At 36.4% G+C, this 19,924-nt stretch overlaps 1 protein-coding gene across 2 annotated transcripts; it reads left to right on the top strand.

Annotated features, from left to right (window-relative positions):
• Positions 1-4,196: 4,196 nt before the first annotated feature.
• LOC142850893 (olfactory receptor 5P1) lies at positions 4,197-6,953 on the top strand. 2 transcript variants are annotated; one of them, XM_075974795.1, is made up of 2 exons: positions 4,197-4,214; positions 6,027-6,953. In XM_075974795.1, exons 1-2 carry the CDS (start codon positions 4,197-4,199, stop codon positions 6,951-6,953), a joined length of 945 nt encoding a protein of 314 aa, XP_075830910.1. The 2 variants fall into 2 exon arrangements, with proteins under 2 accessions (XP_075830910.1, XP_075830911.1); XM_075974796.1 differs by lacking the exon at positions 4,197-4,214 and having other exon boundaries at positions 6,012-6,953.
• The last annotated feature ends 12,971 nt before the right edge of the window (positions 6,954-19,924 follow it).

Here is a 19,924-nt window from a genome sequence, read left to right as displayed (position 1 = left end):
TAATATACAGGGATCATTAGGAAACTTAATATTTTTATTTAGTGAGATTTATGGATTCCAAAGGGTAGTGAATATGTATATTTATTTTTATTAAATTTCCTTAATGCACTCTTGCAAGTAAGATATTTCCATCATTCCCTTAAAGTCTATTTTTCTGATGGCATAACTCAAGTCACTGATGGAGCAAGATCAAACAAATTATACTGGTACATGTTGGAATCTCGGAAAGCACTTTCTATCTGGTCATTAAGAGACAAATGAGTATGCACAGAATTCTAGCTTCTCTTATTTTAGGCTGCTTCCCTGTGCTTGCATATGAGGTGAGCATATCTGTATTTACTAGGGGACTTTTGTCTTCAGATAATGAGGTCAACATTAATGTGGAAAGTTCAGTGGACAGCACTGGAAGTGGGAAAATCACAGTTCTTTCATGTTTAAAAAAATGAAAATAATGAAAGCATTTATATCGTAAAGTTGTTTTTAAGGTTCAGTATGTATAAAATGCTTTGCATAATTATCATCATAAAGACACACACACATGCGCGCGCACACACACACACGCACACACACACACATGTGTGTGTGTGCGTGTGTGTGTGTGTCTCTGTGTGTGTGTTCAGATTTCCCACCTGGATTTTTTGTGGGTCTTGTTTCATCAAATCACATCAGCCTGGAAGGAATCCACAGGTTCCCATCCTCTGTGGAAACAAAACTAGAACCTCTTTTCCGAAGTAACATATCCTTAGACTCAAATTTTGAAGTCAAGAATCCTTTAAAATATATGTGTTGGTTTAGCTTGGCAGCCCTACAAAATCCAATATCTCTCTGCAGTCAAAAAATTCAAAGAAAACACAATAATATACATAATACAAACTCTTTGTGTATATTCTATGTTTATGTTGCTTAATTTTTTACTCCTTCAATCTATGACTGTCTGTAATCTGTCTCTTTAAAGACTTTGTTTGCTTTTTAAAACCATTTACTTCTTTTTATAGCTGTCTAAACTCTTTTTCCTCTCTTTCCAAAGTCTACATATATTTATCCAACACTGTGACACATTCAGAGGTCTTTTTCATTTGAATCTGTCTTTATTGCATATATGTAATCATTTTATAACCAGGAGCAATTTTTTATTTAGAAAATGCTAAGCTGGAATGGCTAGGACCAACTCTGCAGTCTTGGCCGCTTGCTCTGACCAGTTTAAGATGGTGGAGGTATGTTCACTGTCTCCACTAGCCATTCTCATTGCCCAAACTCCAGGGACCCAGGAAGTAAATGTTGCCATTAAGCAATTTGTAGCACTCTACTCACAAGCCCCATTTAAATACAGGGTCTCCTGAAAGAATCAAAATTTATTCTGCCAGCTTGAACTATGAAGTCATTTCTTAAAGAACCAATGAAATTGTTTTGCCACTAACACTGAGTCATGAAGACTTCTCTTAAAGGAGCCATGCCTCTGCTTGCTGCCAGGAAACAGAGTCTATCTGAAAAAAAAATGTGGTTACCAAGAAGCTGTGCTTAACTCTGTGCTTTTGTATCTAGTATTTTTTCCCAAGCTTTCTCAATTTTTATGAGGATGTAGAGTACCCACGTTGGTATGCCATTTGTAGGCAGAGACTGTTCATTTGTTTCCTGAGTGCTCAGACCCAAATAATCACATAGAAACTACATTAATTATAAAAAATGTTTGGCCAATGACTCAGGTACATTTGTACTAACTCTTAAATCTTGAATTAACCCATTTTTATTAATCTGTGTATCATCATGAGATTGTGATCTACTGATAAGGTAAGTTTCCAGTGGGCATCTTTCTCCTTCAGCAGCTGCATGGTTTCTCTTTGACTCTGCCTGCTCTCTCTCTATCTCTATCTATGCTCAGATTTCCCACCTTTCTTTACTCTGCTAAGTCATTGTCCAAAACAGCTTCTTTATTAACTAATGGTAATAAAACATGTGCACAGCATACAGAGGGGAATCCCACATCAACTGCTCATGAGGTGACACTCTCACACTGTTCCATTCATTCAAACCTCTTATAATCTTATTTTTTATTTCATTTTCAAGGTATTCATGTTCTTCATTCTGATATGATAATGGGAATGATCTTTTTAAAAGTTTTGTTATTTAAAACTCAACTTTCATGCAGTTTTTCCAAGATACATAATGGCATATGTTAAAGATGGCAATATAAAATCCTTATCATTAAATACATATTGAAGAGTTGGAACTAGAGTCAAGGTAAATGTGGAGCTTATTTTTGTTATAAAATTTGTTATGTCTTGCTGTGGTAAATATTAAACAAGTCCTAGAGAGAGGCCTTAATGAGCCACCTGGTTCCTTAAGTTATTTATGTACAACAAACCCATGGACTTTTTATCTCAAAGGGACAAATAGCAGTAGCCCCAGAGACTTTGCCATGTTGACATTAACCTTCTCTTCTCCCCCACCACCACACAGGCTCCTGCCATCATCCTCACCTCATGTGTATAAGTATGTTCCTTCATCAAGTGTTGCAGTCATGGTTCCTAGGGTAGACTTTTCAACTATAAGGATAGATGGGATGTGTCTACTTCAAAGACCTTTTTTTTGAAATTCAGCATCAACAGTTCTGTTTCTAAAAGGTAAGTATGAGACACACGAACCTTACTAGTTAAAGAAGAATTTGAAAGTAACAGAACTAATTCACTGGTTTTAGTTCTTGATTCCTCTGGAAAGCTTGTTCATGCAAGAGTCACTGTGCAATGATCGGCCTGACTCACCTGGATCATTCTTTCAAGGGTGCCCAAGGTAATATGAATGGTCTGTGACAAAACCCTGGCTACGTTTGAGCACTAAAGACTATGAAAAAGGAATTGAAGGAAAAGAGCAGATGTTTGGTTGGATTTAGTTCACACTCCTGTACTCAATTTATCTACACAGTTGGCTAATGAGTCCAGGGAATGGATACAGGGTCACAGTTGCTGATTCAAACAGCAAGTTTGCCAATGAGAGCTCTATACTTTTAGTTTCAAATGGAAAGAGAAAGAGGGCAAAACCTAGCAGGGGTTCATGCATATGAATGATTTACTTAGGAGCAAAGGAAATATCAGACTTTGTTCTTCCTACTTTTCTTTAGATTGATGGTGAAAATCTTACTAAGTATGAACTAAATAATACATCTCATTAACATAATAGTTAAAAGTCCATCAATATTTTATATCTAGAATATTTTATATTTAGAAGTTGCTTAATCATGGCATATGATCAAATACCTCTGGAAATTGTATAGATAGTATTTCTTTTAATTTTATAAAACAATTCTTTTAATTTTACAACAAAATTACACTGTGTGGACAATCATTTAAGGGTTTTATATGGAAAATGAATGATTTGTACCATTAAAATAGTGATGCAAAATTGATAATATTTACAACAACTTTATAAATGATAACATATCAAGCAATGTAGGGTGCCTGTTATTAAAATAATTTGAAGATGTCTAAGGAAGGATTATCAGTAAAGAGATGGATTACATTCTTTAATGGACAGCAGCTGTTGATTCAGTGCATTTTACAGTTCCCCAGTTCAAGACCCCAGTCCATTTATCAGAGGAACAACATTATTACTAGCTATGAAGAAAACATTTGAAAACATTTAAGGAATTAATACATTCTCATGCTACTTTATAACCATGTTTGATTATCTCTGGTAAATGGTTTTTTTTTTTTTTGGTTTTTCAAGACAAGGTTTCTCTGTAGCTTTGGAGCCTATCCTGGAACTAGATCTTGTAGATCAGGCTGGCCTCAAACTCACAGAGACCTGACAGCCTCTGCCTCCTGAGTGTTGGGAGTAAAGGCATCTGACACCACTGCCCAGCTTGTTTTAAAATTCTTAAGAGATGCAACAATTCTGTTAGAATGAATTCATATCTTTATTACTGCTGTAACTAAGAGACTTGGGTAGAAACTGGGCATCATAGTAACACAATTCTGTTTGGTTTTTAATTCTTCTCTCATTAATTACATCCCCACCAGTTTATCCTCCTGCCACTCCTCACTGTCTCCCCCACTTCCCTGAAATCCACTCCTTATCCATTTCCCTTTAAACATAGCAGGTCTCTCTCTCACACACAATTTTTGAAGGAAACAGAACTGTGAGAAAGCATATATAGCAACGTAGCAGTGAGGTGCATTTCAAGATGTAACTGAGGAAGGATTATGGCATTCTCAGTTTATGTGTTTGGTGCAGTATTTCTGCTGTGAAGCTGATTCAGAAGATGGGAAGCATTTTATTAGTAATATTAACTTGACTGTAATAATCTAAATGAAGACACTATTATATATGACCCCAAATTAAAATAACTCAATGAATTGTGATTTGTTTTGAAAATTAAGGATTCAATACTGCATCCACCCTCCCTACCTGACCAAATCCTGCACATCAATATCTAAGATTATTTGTGGTGATTCTTCCTGACATTCCCCATAGAATAAACTTTTCATTAGCTGAAAGAAAACAAGCTGATAAAATTTGTAATCAATAGATTATACTGAAATGTATAATTATGTAGTTGGACTAACTACCATGAGGTGTGAATAAATTAAGATTCTTGCACTGAAAACTTCCTAATTAAAATACTTTTATTAAAAGTTTAAAGATTTGTGTTTTATGTGCAAGAGTATTTTTTCTGCACATGTGTATGTGCATCACATAAGGTCAGAAGAAGACCTTGGAACCCCTGGAAGAGGAGTTACAGATGTGGTTTCTGGGAATGGAACCCAAGTCTTCTGAAACAGCAGTAAAGTACTTTTAACTCGTAAGCCACATATTTGACTGAAATGGTTTAGAATTATTTTTTATTCTGTGACTTTCACATTAATATTATAACATTTTAATTTTTATTGAGGTTTTAGTATAGCTGTTTTAGCAGTTTTTTTCTTTTCTGAATAAATTTATTTATTGTTGTTTATGCTGTCTTAGGACTGCTCCAAAACACTAGAATCTTGTGCTTGTCACAATGAAGTGACTAAACAGAGAAGGCATGGAACTCTAATAAAAATGCATCAAACTACACATACAAAACAATTAATGAGTGATACTTAGCAAATCAGTTTAACATTTTCATTACTTCATGTCAGAAAAATAAACTTATTTTTGAACACACATACTTCTTTTGAATTACTACCTTAAGAAAAGTAAGAGAAAATAATATTAATATTTAAACTGAGGCTTCTTTTTTTTGAGGCTTCTTTTATATAATAGTGTTCCTAGTTCTGAAAGAAAGGGCTGAGAGCAAGTGAAGATACAAAAGAAATAGATAACCTTTCATCAAATTGTCACCGTTAAATTGAATTGAATAATAATCACAAAATGAATATCTATGTAGTGTTTCATCAGACCATTCTCAAAACTTCTTCGCAATTATTTATGAGGTCACAGAATTTTTATATGAAAATGTACAGTTAAAATACTACTATCAAATTGTTTTCTCATAATGTGTTAATGCCATTTTAATTTACACCTGGAAGGAACAGACCTTGGAGAGAAATGTGGCAAATTCCTAATTTTTGATACAGGCCAGAATGTCTGCCAAATTTCAGATACAGCTGGCTGGCTAGATGCAGTATCATTCCCTAAATACATATTACAGGAGGAGTGGTTGTAAAATAGGATGGACGAGAAGAAAGTTAGTGAGGTGTGTCTAGGATTTCAATGTGTCATGGAGCATGATGAGAATTCCAGTATGCCATGGGAAATGGATTTGGAGCATGGGAAACAGTTCTGCCTATTAATAGAAGGCTGGCAAAGCACTTTCAAGAGATATCATATGACATATCAGAGAGTGAGGTACAATCCTCTTCATTTATGCAAAGAAATAAAACCCTCAATTATGGTTAAAAAAAAACCCTTAGTAAGTGAACGTTGGGATAAAGAAGACCTGGTTGAGTCTAGGGAATAGTCATATGCAACCTGGACTGTACAGAATGAGCGTATTAAACAAATGAACATTTTATTTTCCTCAGGGACAATTCACAAAGAAAATGAAGCCTGGAAACTACACAAAAGTGAAAGAATTCATCCTTTTGGGGTTAACAGATGATCCTATACTTTGTGTCATCTTCTTTGTGCTTTTTCTTGTAATATACATTGTCACTTTGGTAGGAAATATCAGCATAATTAATTTAGTAAGAAATTGTCCTCAACTCCATACCCCCATGTACCTGTTCCTTAGCCATCTGGCTTTTGTTGACATTGGCTACTCTACATCGGTTACACCTATAATGCTCATAGGATTTATTGTGCATGGAACAGCCCTTCCTGTACATGGCTGTGAAGCCCAACTCTGTTCTGTTGTGACTTTTGGGACAGCTGAGTGTTTCCTGCTGGCTGCCATGGCCTATGATCGATATGTAGCTATCTGCTCACCCCTACTCTACTCTACACACATGTCTCCCCAGATCTGCTTTCTCTTAGTTGGGGCTTCCTATGTGGGTGGCTGTGTGAACGCTTGGACATTTACAGGTTGCTTGCTGAGTATATCTTTCTGTGGAGCAAATCAGATAGATCACTTCTTCTGTGACTTCTCCCCTTTGTTGAAACTGTCCTGTTCAGATGTCTCCATTATTGGAATAATTCCCTCCATCTCTGCTGGATCCATCATTGTAGTGACAGTGTTTGTCATAGCCGTCTCCTACATCTACATCCTCATCACCATCCTGAAGATGCGCTCTACTGAGGGCCGCCACAAGGCCTTCTCCACCTGCACCTCCCACCTCACTGCAGTCACTCTCTACTATGGGACCATCACCTTCATCTATGTGATGCCTAAGTCTAGTTACTCAACTAAGCAAAACAGGGTGGTATCTCTGTTCTACACAGTGGTGATCCGCATGTTGAATCCCCTCATCTACAGTTTGAGGAACAGAGATGTAAAGGAGGCCCTGAGGAAGGCAACTGTAAGAATATATTCATAGAATCTATTCATTGAAGAGACATAAATATTTCATTTATACATGTCACTCTCAGCATCCATCACAGGGTATTTAAATTAACATCTTGGTTTTTTTTCTAAATCTCACTTTTAATCTTTGTTCATTTAGAGGCTATCTTAAAGTCTTTAAATTTTTTTGTGTTAAGTATGGATTTCCTACAGATGTCAATAAATTTTTCTTTTCAAAATTCATGTACCAAACAACAGTTTGCCTTTGTTGTGTGCCATATTGCTCTAAATTTATTCTACATACAAAAACAATAACCTAGTGAAACGACATCATTCGTTTTATTTTACAAATAACTTTTCTAAGGAGGTAGTTAGATTATCACACTTAGGTATATAAGTAGTTACTAGATTAACATTGAGAACCTGCTTCTAAAATCTCTACTTCTACAATGATTTTTTACAATAAGTCTGCTGACCTGGCATTAAAATCTTCCCCTAATTCACAGATGAGAAATATCAGTGAGAAACTGGTGTGCAAGAGATCAAATACTTTATCCAATCAGTGTGTATTCAAGGCTGTTAATTCTATCTTTCATCAACTGTATTTATACTCTCTCTCCACATTCAGTACAGTGACCTGGACACTGAAAATGATGTGAGGGACTGGATCAAAGATACACTACATCAGTCTTTTAGAGAAATCGTGCTCAGAGATATTCTATGTTATACCAACACTGGGGGAAGTGTAAATCTTGGAAAACTCGACTTATTCCATTATAAATTCATTTTTATGTTTAGATAATTGGATCTTGAAGTCAAATGTCTTTCCACAGTCATATTTTCTTGGGCCTAGAACTGTAAAGTAGAACTTGTGGGCAAAAGAAGGACATTTGTCACAGACCATACTGCATACTTTTTCCTTGTGGAAAGGACTACATTTTGTAGATGTATGATTTTTATTAGGAAAAAGTGGGACAAATTTAATATAATATGGTACTTCAAATTAAATGTTGTAACAACCGATTATGGAACCAGAAAGGCTGATTCGGACTCCAACAATTGTTCCTCAGTGTGATAAGGTAAAAGATGTTAGGGCTTGGAGATACTTTGAAGTATCCAGTCAAATGGAAAATTTTCATACTTTACTACTGAGTGAAACCCTACAGTACATTTCAATGAAAGATTCTAAGCAAGACGGAAAGGAAACAAGGTAAATTAAATGCAGAAAAATATGAGGTACTGCATAGGAATTTCATGTTTTCATTTTTCATAGTTTAATACCTTATTTAAAATTCAGAAACACTGAAAATAAAGTTAGGCCATGAAAATGGATCACTGAGCAGAAGTGCTTACCACCACATTTGATGAGCTGAATTCATACACATAGATAAACACAAATAAAGTGAAAAAATAAACAAACATAAAGAAAATAGAAAATATAGGGAAAGAATTGACACACATTGATGCTCAAATATCACATTTGATCCTTCAGGCAATGTACAAAAGTTTGTATTTCCCTTTTGGGTAGTTGGCCTGAAATTCCACTTCTTAGCTATGGAGGAGAGTGCTATAGTCAAATAGAGGTACGTGACCTGGGAATGATAGGCTTTTTCTCTTCGGACAAGCATCTTTCATTTCACTGAGGTACATGTTTTCCTAGTGTTATTTGAGATAATTCAATTCAGCTTGACTGTTTACTGAGCATTTATTAAGCAACAGGTATTGTGCAGATACCAAAATGCTCAAATCCTCATATGACTCTAAGTTATTACAAAATCAAATAAGCCCATGTGTTTCCTTTTCTAGAGGAATTTTGAATCTTAAGTTTAAATGTAGAAGGTACAAAAAAAAGCACTATGCGCAAGGGAGCTGTATTTTCTCAAGCAGTATTGTAGAATAGCACTTTTCAAAAGAAATAGAGTATACAAACAAAATGTTACAATATGACTAGATAAAAAGCAAGCTTAGGGCAGTGGAGGTGTAAGAAACCACATCAGAAATAGTAGATTGGCCAGAAGTCATGGGAATGGTCAACCAATGACTGATCCAGCTTGAGACACATACCATGAGATGCAGTCCACCCCTGACACTGCCTAAAGGGCTACAACCTAGAGGCTGGACAGCCCAGAGACTTAGGATAGAACTAAACAAGACTGATAAAAAAAAGTCAATGACCTTAGAATTTAGACCTTAGAACTTTAGCTATATAAATCCAAAATTCCTGAACATAAAGATTAACCTCCTCATAAGCACTGAATTATTTATCTCTGAGGTCAAGTTGTTCAACTAAATTTTACATTCAGTTTTCTGAATTTTACATTAGTATTAGCTACACTTGCATAATTGAGAAATTATGTTAATGACCAAAAAGAATAATTAATTTATACATCTGTGAAGTTTTCTTGCTCTCTCTCAACATGATTGAGGCTAGGTTACAAAGAAGTCAGGAAAAGGACTCCAAAAACCTGTGGTCTTTACCTTCATGACCCCAAATTCTTTCTGGCATGTTGTGTCAGAGATTGGAATTGCTTTACTGGTAGACACAAGATAATCATTGAAGCATCTATTCTATCTAGATGTCGAAAGTTTATTATATTATATAGCAAATATACACTAAAAACATGCTACCAAGTAAAATAATTGTGATGAAGTTGGTATTTTAGTAGATAGTAAAGTAGAAAAAGCATCAACATTTTAAAATTTAGAATGTGGTAAGAGAAGCATAAATAGAATTGTTATCAGTGGCAAAGTTAGGTGTGGTGGGATGGATGGTATTAGCTTGCATTAACTAGCAATGAAATTCCCATTGAAAAGTGATATTTGAGCACGAAATAGAGAATGTTTTGTAGGTATGAAAAATAGAGAAAAAAAGATTCCAGATGGAAAATAACAAGTTCACAGCTCCTGATAATCTAAAGAAATAAAAAGCATGACAGGGTAATCCAAGAAGAGACTCATGGAAGATAGAAGAGATTCTGGATTCTATTCTAAAGTGTATGGAACAAATTAAAATTTGAAAATAGGTGTAACATAATATGACCATAATTTTAAATATCATATGTATAGTATAGGAAATTTATCTTGTGAACCCTACGAGCTAACCAAAGTGGCAAGACATGCCAACTGGTACTGTAGCGGCACAGATGTCATGAGAGTAACCAACTACTTACTGAGTGTAACTAAGACTAGCTCCATGAGATGAAACCCATACTTATCACTACTAGTAGAGACAAATCCTGTTGAGGACAGGTAATAGGCCATATGGAAGAGCCTACGACTATTATCCTGCTGACTTCAAATAATATTAAACTCCATTGGAATGATTTAACATTATACATTAGTACATTATACATTAGTACATCTCCCAATCCTTATCAGCATAGGTTCTTTTTGCAGAAGATGGTGATTAACACACAACTTGTCAATGTGTAGGTAATGGGAGACTAAAATTATCAGCTCTAAATGGGAGAACTAATTCATATCTCCATCTTTCCAATCATTGAGAGAGAATGGGTAAAAAGACTGCAAGGGCCAGAGTTGGTAGATGCCTACAAACAAAGCATAGTTTTGAGGACACAAGCAGAATGGTTATAGATGTAAACTCACAGTAACTGTGTCAGTATGTACAAGCTCAAAAGAGACAAAATATCAGCATGGGGAATAGATGTGTCTATAAAGTCCATTCATAATTGAGGAGTTATTATGAACTAATATCTGCCAGATGATGAATAGTCAGTGGCCCCTGGTAGGCCAGCCATGGTTCAGTAGATTCCAATACAACTAAGTGTATACAGGCAGCACAAGTATTAATTGACAAAAAGTATATGGGGTTGGATATGTAGGAGAGGGAAATATAGGATTGAGAGTAGTTGGCGAGAGGGAGAAACAGTGTCAAAATATATTGTATAAGATTTTCAAAGATACGTTTAAAAATACAAATAAAATAAAATAAAAGGTTTTTTTTTAATTAGGGGAAAGAGAAGGTGGGGGAGAAAGGAGTAACAAGAAGGTTAACAACCAAAACTGAGATAACTGTGACAGCCACTATTACATAGTTTTATAACTACTGTTAAGAAAATCTTTTTCAAAGCATGGGATAAAACCAGACTGGCTGAACATAGCAGACAATGAGGACTATTGAGAACTCAAGAACAATGGCAATGGGTTTTTGATCCTACTGCACGTACTGGCTTTGGGGGAGCCTAAGGAGTTTGGATGCTCGCCTTACTAGACCTGGATGGAGGTGGGTGGTCCTTGGAATTCCCACACGTCAGGGAACCCTGATTGCTCTTCCAGCTGATGAGGGAGGGGGACTTGATTAGGGGAGGGGGAGGGAAATGGGAGGCGGTGGAGGGGAGGAGGCAGAAATCTTTAATAAATAAATAAATTTAAAAAATAAAATAAACGAACTAGCACAGAGAAAAAAAGAAAGAAAGAAAAAGAAAATCTTTTTCAAGCTGTGTCTTCAGAGCACCCTTAATCTCAGTATTCCTGAGGCTGTAAATTAGGGGTTTTGACATGAGGATACCCACCATGCAGAACAAGACATCACCTCTTTGGTCAGTGGAGTAGCTGAATGTGGGTGTCATATAAATGAATGTGATGGTCCCATAAAAGAGAGTGACTGAAGTGAGGTGAGAGGCACAGATGGAGAAGACTTTATGGTAACCCTCAGTGGAGTGCATCTTGAGGATAGTAATGAATATATAGGAACAGGAGACAGCACTGACAAACACTGTGAACTGAGTCAGAGCAAATGAGGTACAGTTTCAGGGACACTGCCATCAGAACAGGAGAGTTCCCCCAAAGAAGCAAAATCACAGAAAAAAAAAGATTGATTCTATTTGGTTCAAAAGAAAAGAAAAAAAAGAAAAGAAAAAGGAAACAGTGGCAAAGTAAGCATCAAGTAAAGCCCCTATATAAGATCCTACAACCAACTGGTTATAAATTTGTGTGGATATTTTGGAGAATAAAGCAGTGAGTTGCAGATTGCCATAAAATGATCATATGTCATGGCAGCCACATAAAGAATTCAACTGACCCAAAGAAATCAGATATGCCAAGCTGCATGCCACATGCAAGATAGGATATTGTACTTCTCTCTACCAGGAAGCTGACAAGCATATTCTATGTGAGAGATAAGACACCTATGTCAATAGAAAGTAAGTGACTGATAAAAAAAAAAGTACGTGGGATGATGGAGCTGAGAGGAGACTCTGATGAGAAGGATGGTGCTGACATTTCCAGACATGGTCACCAGGTAGATGCACAGGATGATGGTGAAGAGGATGGGTCATCTGTTAAGCCTGATAAAATACACTCTGTCACTACAGTGTGGTTCTCATTGTTGAAGAAACTATGGGTCATTATGACTGCTTGAAAAACACAGCTGTGATGGACACATTACAGGAAGGAATTTATAAATTCAATTTATTTAATAAATACATGGAGAGCATTAAAATCTAATATATTATTCAAAAATTGTTTCAATAACAGATGTTTATTCACAGTTTTCACTGTTTATACAATTGTGTGAATTTAGGCCTTCAAAATTATTTAATGAGAAATGCTAGAAATATGTTATAAATAATATGTAATTATCACATTTATTTATAATAAAACATAATCATCATTAAAGTTAATATGTAAAATATGAGAATTTACCTGGGAAAATGACTTTTCAGGTAGAGGTTCTTACTACCATTCCTAAATGTGACAGCAAGAGTGTGATTTCTGGAGCTCACATGGTGGGAGAAGATATCCAACTCTTGAATGTTATCCTTTGGCATACATATACATATGCCAAATACATATATGGTATGTTTTCTGAACAATTCTCTTCAAACAAATAAACAAATAAATATTGCCTGGAGAGATGGCTCAGGGGTTAAGAGCACTGACTCCTCTTCCAGAGGACCTGGGTTCCATTCCCAGGACTCACATGGTGGCTCACAGCTCTCTGTAACTCCAGTTCCAGAGGATCCAATGCCCTCATCTAGACACACATTAAGGTAAAGATAGTTATAGACTAAAAAAAATAAAAAATAAGCCACATAAAAATAAAAAATTCATTAGGGTCAGGAGTATGTATTTTATTGTGTTTTCTTTAAAATTTTTTACTGTGAAGGAGCTAAGTACAGAGAGATATTCCATTATATGGGCTTCCAAGCTAAACCAGAATGGATATCATAAGGGTATTATGATTTCAGAATTTGGGTCTAAGGATATGATGCATTGGAGAGAGTGTCTTCTTTTGTTTTCACTGAGGATGAGACCCTGTGGATTGCTTCTATCCCAATATGGTATGATAGACTACATCCTCCTGAAAGGTTGCTGTGAACACCCTCACAAAATTACTTCACTGAACTGCCAACTGAGATGACCCTGGCACACAGGTTACACCATGAAAGATCTGATTAACAGTGCCCCTGTACAGCAGGAAGAAGTTTGGAGAGGAATAACTATGCCCATATTCCCAAATATTGTTTATATTTTTTTACGTTTAAAGGAAGATATGCTATAGATATGAATAATTTGCATTGGTATGGATTTTAAGGTCAATTTTGTTATATGTATATGTATTTCTGATCTTGACTAAGGTATTGTGATTGTGTAGTTCATTTAAAAATGTAATGTATAATTAGGGAATATAGGTTGCTAATGGATAATCATCGATACTAATAAAGCTTGTAGTTATGTTAGATTTTCTAGATATATAGAGAGACATTTCAGTTAGATAAGTATTCTTCATATCTTTCAAAGACTTCAGAATATGGCATTTAAAATGTTTTAATAACTTAGGGTTTTTCATGACAATGAGACACGTCTGCTCTTGGCAGCATCAATGTACTTCAAGAGGAAGATGGGCATTGAAGAGGCTACTTATGGAGCTTGTTAGCCATTTGGGTAAGAAACTGCTCTTGCCTAGACTGTCGCATAAACTGGACACAGAGAACCCACAGAGAGAGGACTACTAAACTTGCCTAAAGGTGTGATAATCCTTTGGGGTTCTTGCTTCACGAAAGAGTCTGCAAGACTTGCTGCAAGATAAAGAAAAGAAGTGACTAAACTGTCTTTGAAAGTTCCTGCTTCATGGAAGAGTCTGCTAGATACTATGGGCCTGAAGGCCGAAGATAGATGCCCCAACGCTACAGAGGAACTTTGGGTGACTGTCCAGACAGTGAGATGTCTCTGTCATTTCAGGAGTCTGGAAGTTGCTTATTTCTTGTAGTATTTCTTAAGTAGTATTATATCCATATGGAGTTTTTGATGGAGTTGAAGAATATACAGATAGTTATAGTTTTCCTTAGTTATGATAACAGATAAAATAGATATAAATATTGTAACTGTAATTCTTGTTTGATAACTGTTTTGTTCTATGTAATTTTGCTATGCTAAAATTAAAGTCTTCCTTTTGTTTAAACAGCAAAAGGGGAAATGATGTAGGTGGATCTTCTTTCTATGTGTTACTTTCATTGGTCGAATAAAGAGACTGCCTTGGCCTTTGATAAGAGAGTAGCTTAGATAGGTAGATGAGACAGAAGAGAATGCTGGGAGGAAGAAGGCAGTGAGGCAGATGACATAGCATGCCTCTCTGAGATGGATGCAGTTTAAGATCTTTCCTGGTTACCCAAGTTCCCCCATCCTCCCCTTCTCCCTTTTCTCTCCCCATCTCCCCTTACCCCCATCCCACCCCACCCCCAAGATCCCAACTTTCTCCCCGGCAATTTTGTCTACTTCCCATAGCCAAGAGGATAACTATATGTTTTTCCTTGGGTTCACCTTCTTACTTAGCTTCTTTAGGATCACCAATTGTAGACTCCATGACCCTTATTTATGGCTAGAAACCAATTATGAGTGAGTACATCCCATGTTCATCTTTTTGGGTCTGGGTTACCTCACTCAGTATAGTGTTTTCTATTTCCATCGATTTGCATGCAAAATTTGAGAAGTCATTGTTTTTTACCGCAGCGTAGTACTCTTTTTATTTTATTTTTTTAATTTATTTATTTATTAAGGATTTCTGCCTCCTCCCCGCAACCGCCTCCCATTTCCCTCCCCCTCCCCCGATCAAGTCACCCTCCCTCATCTGCTCGAAGAGCAATCAGGGTTCCCTGACCTGTGGGAAGCCCAAGGACCGCCCACCTCTATCCACGTCTCCTAAGGTGAGCATCCAAACTGCCTAGGCTCCCCCAAAGCCAGTACGCGTAGTACTCTAATGTGTAGATATTCCATACTTTCTTCATCCATTCTTCCATTGAAGGGCATCTAGGTTGTTTCCAGGTTCTGGCTATTACAAATAATACTGCTATGAACATAGTTGAACAAATGCTCTTGTCATATGATAGGGCATCTCTTGGGTAAATTCCCAGGAGTTCCTGGTACTATCTCATGGTGCTACACAGATTACTAATATGGGTTAAAGCAAGATGTGAGAATTAGCCAATAAGAGGCTAAAACTAATGCACCAGGCAGTGTTTAAATGAATATGGTTTCTGTGTAATTATTTCGGGGCATGAGCTAGCCAGGCAGCCAGGAGCCGGGTGGCAGGAACGCAGCCCGCCACTCCTTTCTACATAAGACTAAGGGTAATGTATGATCTCCACAAAGGTTTCAGTTTATATAGGCTACAGACAAGTTAACAATTCCATAGTCTGTAACAATAATATCAAGTATGTATTTTCACAGAGTCACAAGAAACTGGTGGATCTGGTAAGTAGGCACCTTGTGTCTCAGAAGGGATAAGGCTGTGAAGTACCCTGTGGCTGGGAACACAGCATTGGGAGCTATACTAACCTGTGGGTTTGATTTACACTAGTGTCTAGCTGGTTGAGTTAAAAGGAATGTCTTCTGAAAATCATGCTTTTGACTTCAGCATGGTGCCCAGATGAGAATTTTTCTTTCTTTAGCTAGTTTTAGCTACCCAAATCTTTTTCCTGTATAAGCAGTTAATTTCCAAGGCTATAATCTTATGTTGTTGAAACCAAGGTAAATGGTAAATACAGAATACTAGTAGCCTGTTAAATGAGAGCAGAAGACCAGTAAATTACAACTTCCTGAGTCTGCTATTAGAGAAAACATATTACCTCCTGTATAAGGCTCCTTTATTAACAATGACTACTGTCAATAAAGTTTGTGGGAGCCTATTTTTATGTGTATTTTGGATATGAGAACACAGGACTTGACACACATATACCAGCCTTGAATTGTTCAGTAATATACAGCATTATATTTTCATTTTGTTTACAAATTATCAGATTATATTTGGTGCATAAAACCATAGGTTCCATGGCAGTTATATTCAGTTATCTCATCTACTTTGATCATACTCAGCTCAATTACCCTCTCTCATATATTTATTTTTCTTCATATTGGTCCCATTTCTTTTTCTAACTATTCTATATCCACATAATATATGTATATATTAATCTTACTAACTCTTAATAGTAGCATGTTAATTGACTGAGCAATAGCAAGCCACATTGTGAACCATATACATTCATGTTTGAACTCCAATATATTTCTTATCTTGTACATTGATGGGGGAGCTCTAAAATTTAGTAGATAAACTTAACCTTTTGAAGATAAGTATATGTATGTAACATTATCAAAGCTGAAATTAGAATTATGTCAGATCACAGGCCTGGGATAAGAATATGACTTTGTCACTGACTTTCCAAATAGGACTCCATTTTTCTATAAATTAACACCAACAACTGACAAGTTGAACCTTATAAGTCTAAAAAGAATTCTTCACAGCAAATGAAACAATCAGTCAAGTGCAAAGAAAGCCCAGAAAGTAAATGAAAACTTTGTTAACAATACATATGACAGAGGATTAATAAACAGAATATACAAATATTTTTAAAATAATCAAGAAAACAAAGTTTAGAGGCTTAGAAAAAATGTAATATATTTAAATTCATCCTGTGAATGATACACATAGACTGAATTAGGGTTTGAGGAATAGAAATCAAAATCTAGTAGGCTGTGATATGAGGCTTCCCCAGAAAAGTAAGTCTAAACCCATATATAAATACACATATGTGTATGTATATAGATGTATACACAGACACACAATCATGCACGCAATCTCTCTTGACTGATTTTTATGACTGCTTCATAAAGTTCCTACACACAAGGAGAAACAGAAGGATGTTGCAGGGATGGGTGGCTTGTTTGTCCTGGCCACCAAGCTCGCTTAACCCTGAAAAAAACCACATGGAAATTATATTAATTAAATCACTGCTTGGCCCATTAGCTCTAACTCCTTATTGGCTAACTCTTACATATTAATATAACCCATCTTCATTATTCTGTATATCACCACAAGGTTATGGCCTTCCAGCCAAGTTTCAGCATGTCTATGTAGTAATAGGAGCGGCGGCAGGGCTGCGTCCCCAACACCCCAGCCGCCTGCTCGGCTAGCTTATGCCCCGAAATAATTACACAGACACTGTATTCATTTAATCACTGCTTGGCTCATTTCTACCTGGCCTCTTCTAGGCTAACTCTCGCACCTGGACTAGCCCATTTCTTATCATCTGTGTAGCACCGGTCTTACCGGGAAGATTCTAGCCTAAGTCCATCCTGGGTCGGAGCTTCAGAGCTTCATCGCGTGTGTCTGCCCAGGAGCTGGGAGCATGGCATCTCTCTCTGAGGTGTCTCCTCCCAAGAGGAGAGCTGTCGAGTCTGACTTCACTTCCTCTTCCTCCCGGCATTCTGTTCTGTTTACTCCACCTACCTATGTCCTAACCAATAATATGGGCCAAGGCAGTTCCTTTATTAGCCAATGACCTTCCTCCATCACGTCTATCTTTGGCAGTGAGTTCATGGCATCTCTCATTCAGTTCTTCTTTCTCCCAGCATACAGTTCTGTCTTTTCTGCCTACCTAAGTTCTACCCTATCAACAGGCATCAACAGGCCCAAAGCAGTTTCTTTATTAGCCAATGAAAGCAACACAAAGACAGAAGGACCTTCTACACCAGAAGGAAAGGAAACTTTTCTTGTGAAATTGCTTAACTTATCAGTTTAAAATCCATGGTGCTGGTGATGAATGTGAATATACCAGCAGGAGATGATGATGCAGCTTTGAGGGATTCCGAGGCCATGCTGGAAGCAGACTTTTTCAGTGGTGCTAATACTTAAAGCTTTGAAGTGATCAGATAAATCTGTTCACATTGTAAGATAATATGTATCATCTGTGAGTGGTAGTTGCTAATTGCTTCCCCATCATCCAATGCTTACTTGCGTTGGTATTGGATCAAACATCTGAGAACCACAATGGCACATAAAATTATCATCTTACTGGCACTATCTCTTGTGAAAGAGGTCAGCTTGAAGTAGAGACACAATGCACAGTCTCAAATCTACAAACTTTCTGGCAAAGTAGAACCACAGAAGAGGAGAGAGGGAAGATACTCTTATGTTTCTGCAGAAATGAATTGATCCAATGATGCTGTTTCTGAGTGTAAAGAAATAAGTGGGAGAGAAAGGTAAACAAATACAGTCATCCTCAGCATACAAACATTAGTAAAGATTTTCAGGGGTCACTGGGGCTATGGCTTCCAGATAGAGCACATGAATTTTACAAAGGTTTTGGATTTTACTCTCATAATTCAAAATATTTCCTAGGGCAGCATATTATCCAACAATATCTTATTCCTTACACATGAAACAGTCGAAGTTGGCATCAAAGGATTGAAAAACAGATCTAATGTCTATGAAAGTGAAACTTCCATCTGAATAAATGATTCTTCTACAATAAAAATTTCTCCAGAAGTTTTATTGTCTGCTCCAACTTGTCATTTTCTCTCTACATTCACTAGATTCCAACTATAGTGATTGTACACACTTAAGGGGTAGTTATTATTGAAAATGGATACAGGTTTTAAAAATTACACAATCAATTGTCTCTTCAAAGTAGGCAATTACTTTAAAATATAAATACAACTGAAAAATAATTTTTATTATATGATTATTGTGGAAAAATTTTTTGATTATGCCTGAGAGTTTTTAAGTATAGTTTACTATATGAATACTTAGTATGTATCACTACTCACCTATAAATTTGCTACCACATTTTATATCTGGCTATATCATACATGCATATATCATAAATGAAGTTAATCATTTTTTGTGATTTGGCTCCATTATTAAAATTATCATGTTCCAATGTCAGTGTCATTGTAGTGGTTTTGTCATTCACAGTTGAATTTGTCATAGTGGTGACAGTGTTTGTCATAGCCATCTCCTACACCTACATCCTCATCACCATCCTGAAGATGCGCTCCACTGAGGGCCGCCACAAGGCCTTCCCCACCTGCACCTCCCACTTCACTGCAGTTACTCTGTTCTATGGGACTGTCACATTCATCTGTGTGGTGATCAGCATGTTGAATCCTCTCATATGAAAAACAGGGTCATAGTAAGTTCTTTTTAATAAAATCAAATAAAGTTTTTAATTAACACTATATATTAATTTATATAAAACAATCTGCTGAAAATAGTTTGGAGTCATTGTTATATTTTTTCAAATATTTTATCATTAACTTGTTAGAGATTGCATCTTAACTGTCCCCCAAATCTCATGTGTTTGTTAAATATCTGTCCCCTAGTGCTGTTGAGAAAGATATAGAATCAGAGAGGTGGAATGTAATGAGCCCTCTTTAGTTTAAAAGAGGCATGAGCATGACATAAAGGAGACACTGGTACTCAGAATATTCTTTGTCTCTTCTCTTTATTGATCACAAAGTAAAGGGTTTTGTTAACCATGTGTTCCTTTGGTGATGTAAAAGTACAGATACACATGAACAGAGATACTTCATAAGGGATAGAGATCTCAAAAATATTGAGCTAAGAATAAACCATTATATTCTGTGCCATTGGGTATTTGTTCTAACAATGGTAAACTTACTGACATCTTTCACAAGGCTTCAGGATGTGGCAGGTTAAATACCAGCTTATTCTGAGATAAACCTAAAAACTATGGTTATCTCTGTATT

The sequence above is a fragment of the Microtus pennsylvanicus genome, chromosome 5 (assembly GCF_037038515.1).
Source record: "Microtus pennsylvanicus isolate mMicPen1 chromosome 5, mMicPen1.hap1, whole genome shotgun sequence".
Classification (NCBI taxonomy): Eukaryota; Metazoa; Chordata; class Mammalia; order Rodentia; family Cricetidae; genus Microtus; species Microtus pennsylvanicus.
This window is presented reverse-complemented; position numbering and strand designations above follow the sequence as displayed.